Here is a 12,693-nt window from a genome sequence, read left to right on the forward strand (position 1 = left end):
ATTAGTTCTAACGTATCATACTATATGAATCTGTTAATTCCGTTGACGAAATTTGATTGTGGAGAATAAATTATTTATTTTTTTGGCATACCTCAAGGACTTATGAGTTAGTTCATTTTGATACCACAAGAACCTAGTTGTAAATGAGGTAAACAACAGTAACTGATTTTGCATTTTTTCCTAAATTAAATGATTAAAAAGCTTAAGTTAGCGGCAACATTAAAATCACCATTAGATTTTGGATAGATCACTATTAAATTTTGAATCTAATGATAATTTTTAGTGGAACGTCATAGAGTGTGAAAAATAAGTAACATGATCTGGTGCCATATATCAAAGGAAAGGGAAAAAGAAATGCAGTACTGTGCCATTGAGACATAAAATGGGTAATGGCTGATCCCAAGGTTGCAGAGGTTTCATGGAAAATGCCTCTCCAAAAATCGTCTGCTCTCACTACATATTGGCACTCCCATGGGCCATGACGTCTTGGCATGGAGCTTGATTGCATTCAAAAACAGAAAACCTTGCATATATATTACACTAACAATGATGGCTCACTAGTACTGGTCACCTCTGCCTCTTTCAACTCGGCAAATTCTTTTTCTGCTTGAACTTGTAAAGCACCCCGGTTATCCGAATTCTGTTCCTTGCTTTTTCCCCACAAAACGCTGTAAAGGCTAACAGCCAACAGGATCCCACCTAAGACGCTACAAATACAGCAAAAACAATTAATACGCTCCCTCATTGCATAACAAAATGACCATTATAACCAGCTCGATCGATCACACGTACTTCTAAGCATTCACTCTTACGTCAGTGAAAATCACCATTGGATATCGATCACTGTTACGTCAGGAAGTGAACACTTTAGAGTTCGTGTAAATGAAGTGACTCACCTTCCTAAGCTAATGACCTCGCCTAAAAGAAAGACCGAGCCAATGATTGTAACGATCAGATTCAATGGTGTTGACGTTGCTTGGAAAATTGGCCCCTTCTTCTCTATCACCCAAGCTTGTAAGTAGTATGAAACACCTGTAACCATGGTTCCCTGTTGTACAATGAAGTTTCTCTTTTATTATGTTATTCACATTGAAAGGTGAAAAGAAAGAGAGAAAAGAAAGACTATTCATTTGCATTGACCACGTACAAGCTTTAAGAGGGAATATTAATCATGCAAGAAAAGAAATTTTGGCTTTCTGTTAATTGTTTAGTGCTAATTGTTTTACCTATATATAATTGATCTGGGAATATGCTACACTAGCCAATTTTTTTTTAAGGTGATCAACATTTAGAGGGGTTGTTTGTCTACTAGCAGCTTACACAGTAGACAACTGTGAATAGTCTAATATTCCATCCCAGCTTCCACTGTTGAGGATCTCTTTCCAAAGCAATGGCAACAACAAATGACTGGCTTGCACTGAACAGACACTGAAGGCTGGTGAAGATCAGCTTTGAAGGGTAGCTTTTCAGAACCTGAGCCTGTGTTCATCATAATCACTAATCACTAATATTTCAAAGCATATCACAAACAATTCATAGATCGATTAAATTATTAAATTTACTCTTCTATATTAGCTTAATCTTTTAGAGTAAGTAATGATTTAACAAAATATCATAGCTAAAATTAAACTCGCATATTATTTTTTTTGCTATTAATTTAAGCTTTTGAAATAAGTAATAATATATCAAATATGTTACCTACCTGAAGTACAAGCCACATGCCCCAAGAAACGATGGAAATGAACAAGAGAAAACAACCCAGTATCCATCTTTTGCCATAAGAAACATGATCTTCGTGATCTTGCTGTTTATGATCATTATCAAAGAAGGGATAATGGATGGAGGGATTCAGCTGGGGGCCCCTGTAAAATGCGAGGGTTGCCACACCAGCCATGCACACTGTTAAACCTGCAACCTTTGCAATGCCAGGGGTCGTCTTTATTGTCACCTTCTCCATCCTGCAATAAGTAAAGCTAAACAAATTAAATCAAACATACAATATTGAGGAATGAAAGAAGTCAAAAAGCAAGAAAAATTCTGTGTGTTTAAGAAGAAAAGGTTGCCGATAAATACCCAAGCAAAACTGCAAACAAAAATGTTGTGACAGGAAGGCAGTTAACTGTTGCAGCACCCAAGGTTGCCGATGTGTAAACAAGACCAAGACAAAAAACATTCAGGGCGAAAGTGATCCTGCAATGCAAAATGAATCGGAGATATATGTTTAAGTATGGATTAAAATGATTAAATTTACCTAATCGTATTAATTTAAAGTTTTAGAACAAGCGGTGATTTTTACAGTATCAAAGCTATAGGCCAGTTTTCAATCCCGAACATCAAACAGTTCCTTACTTCTCAAACAAAAAGAAAGCCAAAATCATACACATACGTACGTACCCCAGAAAAGCAAGCATAAAAATCTTGCAGAAGGTCACAAACGAAAGCCGCGTTGCATTCTTACTGGAATCCAAAGGCAAAGAATTTACTTACATGGGTTAATTACTCTCATACAAATAAATAAAAAGAGAGAGAGAAAGAAAAGATAATATATGTCATTACCGTTCGAAAATGAAAGCAAGAGGAAGTAAGAAAACAGTTCCGACCAGTTGTCTGTAGAACATGAACACGAAGCTGTTCATAGCGCCGCGGCTGAATGCGGCCTTGGAGAGTAAGATCATGCCGGCGTATATAGTTTGTATTAGAATCACGGCCAAGTATGGCTTCTTTGCACCCATTGGCAATGGCAGGAGCTTGATCTTTTGACTGTCTTGAAATAGAATCTGTAGGGGCTGAAAGTTGCTTATATAACCACCCCAATGATTAATACATAATTAATCCACGGTTTCTTTAACTAAAATGAACTTTAGAAAGTTAATCTCAGTGGTGAATCTATTCTCTAAGCATAATATTTAATTGGCACAATCGTAGTATTTTTTTTTTTTCTCCCTCTAAAATTGTTCCCTTTTATATATATATATATATATATATATATATATATATATATATATATATATATATATATATATATATATATAAAATAAAATAAAATAAAATAAATAAATAAATAAAAGAGTGGCTGAGCCCAAATTAATATTATTACCCGTCCCTCACTAACAGAGAATTTCCTTCAAAACGGGTTTTCTTTCTTTAATTAGGCCAACGAAGGATCGCTATAAAGGATCTCTTGGGTCAATTCATATCTGAGTGTTGGTTTTGATCGAACAGCATGTTGTCACCAATGAGTACGGCAGTAGATATATATTGGGAAAGCTGATTGGTGGTTGAGAAAATTGATTTTGGATACTGTATTTGACAATTGTGTTAAAGTATTGATTAAATGATTAAATTTATCTATTTTGATAATTTTAAATTTTTGAGATAAGTTATAATTTAACATGGTATTAAAGTCAAAGATCTTAAGTACTTCGAATCTAATTGACTCCATCATTTTACCTCAATTTCAATCAAACATTTTATGTGTTGGATCTCACCTATTAAAATGGAATTTGATCAAGCTAACACGTGAGGGAGACTGTTAAAGTGTTGATTAAATGTTAACATATTCCTATCGGCTTAAACTTTTGGGATAAGTTGTAGTTTAACACATACGTACTACTTCCCGACTGGCAACATAATTATTACTTACCCTTTTTATCTTAGTTTGGGCGTCAGAGTGCCTTCGATCCCTCGGGAGCCAGGGCTTTTTGAAGACCACGATCTCCATTGTTTTGCAGAAGGAGTTCTGTTTCTGGCTATCCGCTAATCTACTTAAACAATATTAAAAAAAAAAAAAAAAAAAAAACTTCACTTAACTCCGTTGAATTTTTACCACATTTGTAATTATCTCTTAAACTTCAAAAACTCTCAATTAGTGTATCCATCTTTTAATTTATTTATTTTTTTCAATTTCATCCCTCCGCTAAGATTTACTGTTAAATCATAACGGAGTGGTATCAAAATTCTCAAAAGACTCCTGTTTTTTTAAAAAAATTAAAAAAAAATTAAAAAAAATAAAATAAAATAATAATTATAAACAAATTTTCAAAGATTGAGGGATGTATATTTTTACAAATTCAGTTAAAACTAAACAAGATTAGAATTTTAATAGACAAAAAAACATAGTAAAAGAAATATATCTACATACATTAATATATAGATAGAGAGATTTTAATATATATATATATATATATATATTGTAATTAAAAAAAAAACTATAGAAAAAAAAAAAAAAAAAAAAAAAAAAAAAAAAAGAGGAGAATTCCATATAAAAAAAGAGTAATGCTACATATCATCCCTTTATCCTCCTTTTATCCTCCCAAAATTGATGTGGCTCTTAAATTCACCATTGGATTTATGAATCATTATTGGATTTTGATCTAATTGTGATTTTAAGAGCCACATCAATTTTTTAGAAACAAAAGGAGAATAAATAGATGATATGTAGCATTACTCTTTATACTATGGAAAGTTTCTTTCCATCTACGTATACGGTATAGCCTGGCACTAATGCTTGCTCTGCCTCCGTTAACAAAAAGTGGAGAACTTAAAAGGGCTCATCTTTTTTTAAAATATCTGAAAAGATTGAGAAACAAAAAACAGAATTTTTTTTAAAAAAAAAAACTCAACAAAATAAAATAAATAATAAATAATAATAATAAGAGACTAATTTATGTTGGAAAAAAACCACATGTGGGTAGCAAAGACCCGCATCTTCGGAGGATCAACAAGAGCCCCACCAGCCCACTTTAATTTTTTGTCTTTTGGGCAGCACTCGTGACTTTTTTATTTTATTTTTTTTTTTTAAAAAAAAAAAAAAGAATTCTTTGTTAGAAAAATCAATGTATGTTCTGTAATATGTTTTAGGTTTTTTTTTTTTTTTTTTTAATGCTTTGAAAAAAGTGTTTGATGCAACAAAAAGTAAAACTCGAGGAAAAATTATATTTAGTCCATAAGTTTTCATCTTATTTGGGTTTAGAGTAATTATTCACTACCACTTAAATATACAACTTTTCATCACCTTGTCTATGTGGCAAGGTGGTCCCTCACCTTAATTTATTTTTAAAAAAAAAAAAAAAAAAAAAAAAAAAAAAAAAAAAAAACTCAAAAAGTAGTGGGGGACCACCTTACCACATAGGGAAGGTGGTGAAAAGTTGTATATTTAGGTGATACTGAACCATTACTCTTGGGTTTAATAGTGTCTAATTTCCATAACAAAGTCTTTAGGTTTTACCTAAATTTGAAATATGTTCCTCTGTTACAAAAAGTAAAGTTGAGATGAAAAAAGGCTCGTGAGAAAGAGAAAGAGAATCATGAATAGGGAAAGAAGAAACCATAATCGCCCCTAAAAGAAATAAGTGTTTCCTAGAAATGACAGATGATGACTTAAAATGAGGTTTTGGAGGTGAAAATACTAGATTTTGGTTAAAATTTGTGCTATGCTCGGTGGCTCCTGTTTTCATATTGGGGGCTTATGCATGATTCCGACACTCGTAGTTGTAGCCCAAATTACGCCTAAATTACTACCATGAGTGCGATATCACCCGATCGATTAAGTATGGAAGGACCCGGGACAAATAAAACGAAACTGGAATCGAAAAAAGACTTAGAAAAATATTGGATCAAACCATTATGTTCGAACGCAAGCTTCCTCGTTCAAATGGTGACTTGAAGCACGTGGTAGCAAGAGGGTAAAGATCAACGATCCAAATCAAATGGGACAAAATCAAGCGACCACGTTCGAATGGAGAACATGCCATTTGAACAAAAAGGAATATCCACGTGGCATTGTGAGATTACACAAAGACAAAATATCAACGACCCAAATTCAGTCACGTGACAAAATGACTGATTTGATGTGTGTTTAAGACTGAAACGTCAGGTGGCATTCGAACGTGTATCAACCAGAGGGTACCTCTACATGTCAATCAGTGTTTGGTGAGACATGGCACTAACGAAGCTAGATATTTTTCATGTTGACACATCGCCGATCAATAAGAGCATAATCCATTCTAATGGGAGTACAAAGAGCTAGGAAAAAAAAAATCCATCAATGACAGTAAGACTAAAGAACTTTTTCTGGCATAAGATAAGATCATAGGAGGGAATAGGAGAAAGGTAAATAATTGATAGTGCAAATAAAGAGCAAAGTAAAGTCACATCACATATATATGCATAATGCATCACTACTAGTACTAGTGCATGTACTAGTGTTAAGAAGCATGGGTTTCATGCATGGAATTCCAAAAATAATAGTAAATAATAGTGAATAACAAATAATCACCCTGAATGACCACTCAACCCTACTCTGCCAACACTTCAAATTTGAATGAGTCACAAAAGCTCATCACATGGCGGATTTTTGTTCTAGCCGTAGCCTTCTTCGCCCGTTTTGGTTGAATCCAAAAGGAAAAACATCATCATTTTGACAACTGTTGTTGAGATATTATATTTTATTTTATACATAAATGTTTGATTTTATTTTCTTGCCACATTTATTGTCTATTTTCGTATAAGAAATATGTAAGATGTAAATCCACGATTAAATTTATAAGACCATATCTGAGTTTCACAAATTCATTCAATAATGAATGACACCAAACACATCTTTATTTCATAACATGAGGTAAAGCGTGGGATTCTTGGAGTATCATTGTGATCATGACTGCACCTAAAAGACCAATATGTAAAATGTGGATAAGGATTCACTTTTTATTTTGTAGTCAAAATTTAAAATTTGTGTGTTTAATAATTTATATAATTTCATATAAACCGTTAAATGTAAGTTGGTTCCTCAATAGAAGTCGTCTGATCCAATTTAATTCCATTTTTATTTTCCCTTAGCCTTTATTTATTATGCCTTGTCCAATGTCGAGGCTTTGTACCTTATGATTCTTCTAATTAGAGTATTCACATTCGGCTCAACAAAATATTTATCTAAAATTTAGTTAAAGAATATATATTTTTTATTCAAGTTTATTCAGTTTTACATTGAACTTACATTCGACTCAACATTTTAGCTATCCACCTTCATTGTTCTATTTTAAATTTATTTTTTTTCTATTTTCACTATTCTCAAAGAAAAGAGAGAGTCAAATTGATTTTTTTATTATTATTAATTTAAGTTATGCATTTTAAAAAGTTTACAAAGTAAAATATGTATAAATGGTCCAACATTTATGTTGTTATTATTTGAAGTTCAACCAAATAGGCCCAAAATTTTACAATTATGGCTCAATTCCAATTTTTTGGTGGGTAGGCTTGCTTTATCCTTGGGCTGCATTGTATTTAAAATGGGCTTTGAGTCCGCATTTGAAAAATTATTTTATATTATTTTTTTAAATAATATTTTATATGATTCTACTAATTATAGCATTCATATTCAGCTCAACAAAATATTTATCTAAAATTTAGTTAAAGAATATATATTTTCTATTCAAGTTTATTCAGTTTTACATTGAATTTACATTCGACTCAACATTTTAGCTATCCACCTTCATTGTTCTATTTTATATATATATATATATTCACTATTCTCAAAGAAAAGAGAGTCAAATTGATTTATTTATTTTTATTAATTTAAGTTATGCATTTTAAAAAGTTTACAACTAAAATATGTATAAATGGTCCAACTTTTATGTTGTTATTATTTGAAGTTCAACCAAATAGGCCCAAAATTTTGCAATTATGGCTCAATTCCAATTTTTTGGTGGGTAGGCTAGCTTTATCCTTGGGCTGCATTGTATTTAAAATGGGCTTTGAGTCCGCATTTGAAAAAAAAAAAGTGATTTATAAATTCAATTCAATTTTAATTAATTTTTTGGATAAATGTCTAATAAATTCCTGAGTCGGAGCATCATTGGAATTCGATTCCTCACTTTTTGAAAGTAAGTATTTGGTGTTTAACTTTTTCACGAATTTAAAGTAAGTCTTTCCGTCATTTTTCCATCCATTTTTCTAATCACCATTAGTGCCTCGTCAGCATTTTCGCCACGTTAGCATAAAATAATATTATTTTATTTAATTATTAATTTAAAAACTTAATATTTTTTTTTAAAAAAAAAAAAAATCTTTTAAAAAAAAAGTCAGGGAAGTGGGGGTGGCTGCCGGCCAGGCAGCCACCCCCGGGGCCTGCAGGTGGCTTTCGGGCCACCCCTAGATGGATCTAGGGCTGGCCTGAAGGCCACCCTCGGCCAGTGAGGGGTGGCCACGAGACTACCCTCGGTCCATGGGGTGGCCGCGTGGCCACGCTCGGCCACCCCCGGCCATTGGGAGGTGGCCGTGCGGCTACCCAGAGTAGATGGGGCGGCCACGCGACTACCCCGGGTCCTTGGGGGTGGCTACACGGCCCCAAGGGGGTGGCTGTCGTTTCCCTGACTTTTTCTTTTTTTAAAACAAATAATAATCTTTTAAGTTTTTAAATTAATAATTAAATAAAATAATATTATGTTATGCTGATGTGGCACTAAGGGTGGTTAGAAAAATTGATGGAAAAATAACTGAATGATCTGTTTCAAATTCATAAAAAAGTTAAGCATCAAATACATACTTTCAAAAAGTGAAGGATCGAATTTAAATAGCACTTCGATTTAGGAAGACATTTACCCTAATTTTTTATTAGCAACAACAATCAGTTTAGACATTCAACTTAATTATCACATCCCTAATCTTGAAGCAATAGGATCCTCTCTAATTGGGTTTAAACTGGAGAGGAGCTAGTTAGTTGTAATTAAGGATATTTTGATAATTTCACACAATGTAAAATTACCAAAATACCCCTATTTATAACTAATTGGCTCCTCTCTAGTTGAACTCAACTGGAAAGGATCCAGGTCCAATCTTGAAAAGATCTCAAGTTTTAAATATTTTGTATTTGAGTTTTGGAATAAGACATTAAATATCATCTAAGGTTCGATTTATTTCAACCTAAAATATTTTCAATGTATTTTTGTGTTTGGCTACAAATTTAGTCAATCAAAAAACATTTTTGCGTGTACACTCCCTTGTCTTTTGTAAAATATTTTACAATTTTTTAAAGCCCCTTTCTCGGCTCTTTTCCCGCCGACACTATTTTTCAATGCAAACATACTAAGAGCATTCACAACATTTTTTCTTTGATTTTTTCTAAATTTAAAAAGCAAAACTACTTTTTGCTTCTCTATCTAAATACACTCTACAATAACTTCCCTTATCTTTCTCTATATGAATAAATATTATTTTAGAAAAGTCCACATGCACCTCTCAAACTACCGGTACCAAACTTTCAATTAAGATAATGTCCACCCCGAACTACTAAAACATTGTTAATGTACCCTCCCAAGCCAACAAAAAGACAAAATTGACCTTACAATTTTTTCAATAAAACAAAAATATCCCTATAAATTCAAAAGCAAAAACATATTTAAAAAAAAATGAAAAAGTTATTAATTTTTTTTAAAAAAAAAAAAAAATCTTAATTTCTTAAAAAAAAAAAAAAAACAAAAATATCCCTATAAATTCAAAAACAAAAACATATTTAAAAAAAAATGAAAAAGTTTTTAATTTTTTTTTTAAAAAAAAAATTCTTAATTTCTTAAAAAAAATTAATTAGAAAAAAAAAACTTTTTTTTTAATTTTTCTTTGAATTTTTAAACTTGGCCACTCTTGGTTTTTATGTATTTCTTTTTCAATTTTTTTTATGAAGGGTATTTTCGTCGTTGGGGGAACATTGACAATTTTTGGAAGTTTGGGTGAGACATTATTCAAATTGAAAATTTGGGGGGGTACATTGTCAATTTAATGGTAATTTGAGGGGATATGTGGACTTTACCCATATTATTTTGATGTGAACCAATTAATACAAAACACAGGAATGGATGTTTCGAGTGAGCTAGGAACTCACAAAAAACATAATGAGACCGTATTTTACTTAACAAAATTCAACATAACATATATTCCATAATCATTTCTTTAAATACACAATAAAGTTAGCAAACTCTCCATAGGAGTGTATCTCTATTATAGATAGAGTTAGTCCAAACATTCAGCTAGATAACCTATTGCTATTCAAATAGAACTTTAAAAGAAAACAACTACTACTATTTGTTTTCTCTCACTAGAAGAGATAAAACTCTTATTCAAACTACTACTTCTATTTAGACTAGATAAGTTATTTAGATAAAGATATAATCCTTATAGATTAACATTACATCATTCCATCATTCCCTCCCACTAACCTTTCCCTTGTCCCCAAGGGAAAAATATGGAAATTGTATCCATTTTTTTTTTTTTCCCTTTTTTTAAGCTACAAAAAAGATGGCTGTTGCTTTAACTCACTTGCATCACAGTAAAAAATAAACCCAGGGATTGAATAGTGCAAATCTTCGTCTGAGGGTGATGCTTTTGTTTTATTTGTTGGTAGTACGGGCTGAAGAGATGGTGACATGGGCTTATGGCGCTGCTTTCTGATCCATTGGTTACATGGGCTAAGGAGATTGTTGCAATGCGGACCCCTGTAGTTTTGGCGGCGTTGCTAGCTCCAATGACATCTAGATCTGCAATTGGGGTGGGCGGATCTGCAGTTGGTCGACAGTGGTTTGGTTCAACGTCGACTTGGATGGATCTTTGTTGCTTAAGCAACTCTTTTCTTCCTCTTTTTTGTGATGGTGGCAGCCGGTGGGGTATGCGTTATGAGCAATGATTGGCTTGCTAGAGTGGGGCATGGTGCAGAAAAACTTTCAATTTTTCTCATATGCTCCCCCATCTTTTTGTTGGCTTTTGCTTCTACATGAGAAATTCTGATCGCATCTTTTCTATCTTTGCTCGGTACTCTTCATTTCAGAAAAATTGGAAAGACATGGTGATGGTGTGGATCGGAGAACTCTTGTTCTTTGATTTTCTTATGTTGTCTAATATTTGGTTTCTTTTGAGGGAAACCGGTCCTCTTGAGTAAGGTCCTCTTGAGTAAACACTTCTTGCTATTCAAAAGGAAAACTCATGGCTCTGATATCAATTGATATGAACCAATTAATACAAAGTACAAGAATGGATAAATTGGCTATTTCGAGTGAGCTAGGAACTCTCAAAAAACACAATGAGACTGTATTTTATTTAACAAAATTAAACATAACATATATTCTATAATCATTTCTTTAAATATACAATAAAGCTAGCAAACTCTCCATATGAGTGTAACTCTATTCTTGATAGAGTTATCTCATACATTCAGCTAAATAACCTATTGCTATTCAAATAGAACTTTAAACGAAAACAACTACTATTATTCGTCTTCTCTTACTAGAAGAGATAAGACTCTTATTAAAACTACTACTTTTATTTAGACTAGATAAACTATTTAGATAAAAATGTAATCCTTATAGATTAGGATTACATCATATTTCTTTACAAATATTAAGTTCCTACGTACCCTCACTTTTTTTTCAAAATTTAAATACAATCTCCAATAAAAAGAAAGAGATAAGAGATGAGAAAGGAAAGATAAATATTTTATATTAAAACAATGAATATGGAAGCTCTTTTTGTTCCCTACAGATAGAGTATAACTATAACATTCTCAATACTTAAGAATTCAATAGGGTATCTATTATGAGTGGTTTTTTGTATTTTTTTTTTAACATTTTCCCTACATGTAAGGTAGGGAATGGACTATTGGAAAGCTGTTAGGAATGTTAACAAACAAGCACCAAAAAATCAATAATTTTTTTTTTTCAAAAAGTATTTGTAACTGAAAATCATTTCATCTTAGGGTGAGTTTGGGATTGCGATTTCGTAGACAATAAGTGCGATTTTAAACCAAATCGCAGAACATAGATCGTTTGGGAACTGCGTTTTTAAAAATTGCGATTTGAAAACGCAGAAAATCTGCTTTTTCAAATCGCAGATAAGATGGTGCTTTTTTGAAAACGCAGAATTTTAAAGGTAAATTCGCGATTTTAAAGGCTAAACTGCGATTTTGCCAAACGCTTAACTGTGTTTTTAAAAATCATTTTTTTCAAATCGCACATTTTAAAATCGTTATTTTAAATCGCACTTTTTAAAATCGCAAACCCAAACGGACCCTTAAATTGTAGTTTTATAAAAGAATTAGACAAAAAAAAAGGTCATTTTTTTAAAAAAAAAAAAAAAAAAAAAAAAGAGTAATGCTACGTACCATTATTTTATTTTATAATGTTGAGGTGGTAGTTCTAATTAGCTATTAGATCAATTATTTTTTTTTAAAAAAAAAAAAAGGAGTAATTAAGACAATCAAGTCGGCATTAAAAAAATCAGTTTCAATTAACACTGAAATCAATCATTGTTTAAAAGAAAATTAAAAATTAATTAAAATTGTCACGCGAAGATATTGGATAATTCTTTCTCATTCCAAAACATTTTAGAGAAATGCTTGGTTGTACACTCTTATCCCACTCCTATCCCACCCTTGTCTACATGGACCAATAATGTTGTTAAAAAAATAGGGTCCCACTATACTCTCTCTACTATCTCTCACATTATTGGTCCAAGTACACAAGGGTGGGATAGGAGTGGGATGAGAGTGTACAACCAAGCATTTCTCAACATTTTATACCCCCTTTTTTTTATAAAATAATAATAATAATAATAATAATAAAACATTTTATACCCAGAGGCTCGGCCCAAATTGGACCTAAAATTCAAACAGACCGCACGTGCATCTCACGTGCTTAGGGTTTTAGGAAAGCT

At 32.1% G+C, this 12,693-nt stretch overlaps 1 protein-coding gene across 1 annotated transcript; it reads right to left on the bottom strand.

Annotated features, from left to right (window-relative positions):
- Positions 1 to 324: 324 nt before the first annotated feature.
- On the bottom strand, positions 325 to 2,752 carry LOC133858090 (WAT1-related protein At5g64700-like). The gene is made up of 7 exons (XM_062293534.1): positions 2,557 to 2,752; positions 2,395 to 2,457; positions 2,074 to 2,190; positions 1,703 to 1,958; positions 1,321 to 1,479; positions 897 to 1,048; positions 325 to 707 (listed from the first exon to the last, which is right to left on the bottom strand). Exons 1-7 carry the CDS (start codon positions 2,730 to 2,732, stop codon positions 536 to 538), a joined length of 1,095 nt encoding a protein of 364 aa, XP_062149518.1. The 5' UTR covers positions 2,733 to 2,752; the 3' UTR covers positions 325 to 535.
- Positions 2,753 to 12,693: the final 9,941 nt, after the last annotated feature.

The sequence above is a fragment of the Alnus glutinosa genome, chromosome 14, assembly GCF_958979055.1.
Source record: "Alnus glutinosa chromosome 14, dhAlnGlut1.1, whole genome shotgun sequence".
Classification (NCBI taxonomy): Eukaryota; Viridiplantae; Streptophyta; class Magnoliopsida; order Fagales; family Betulaceae; genus Alnus; species Alnus glutinosa.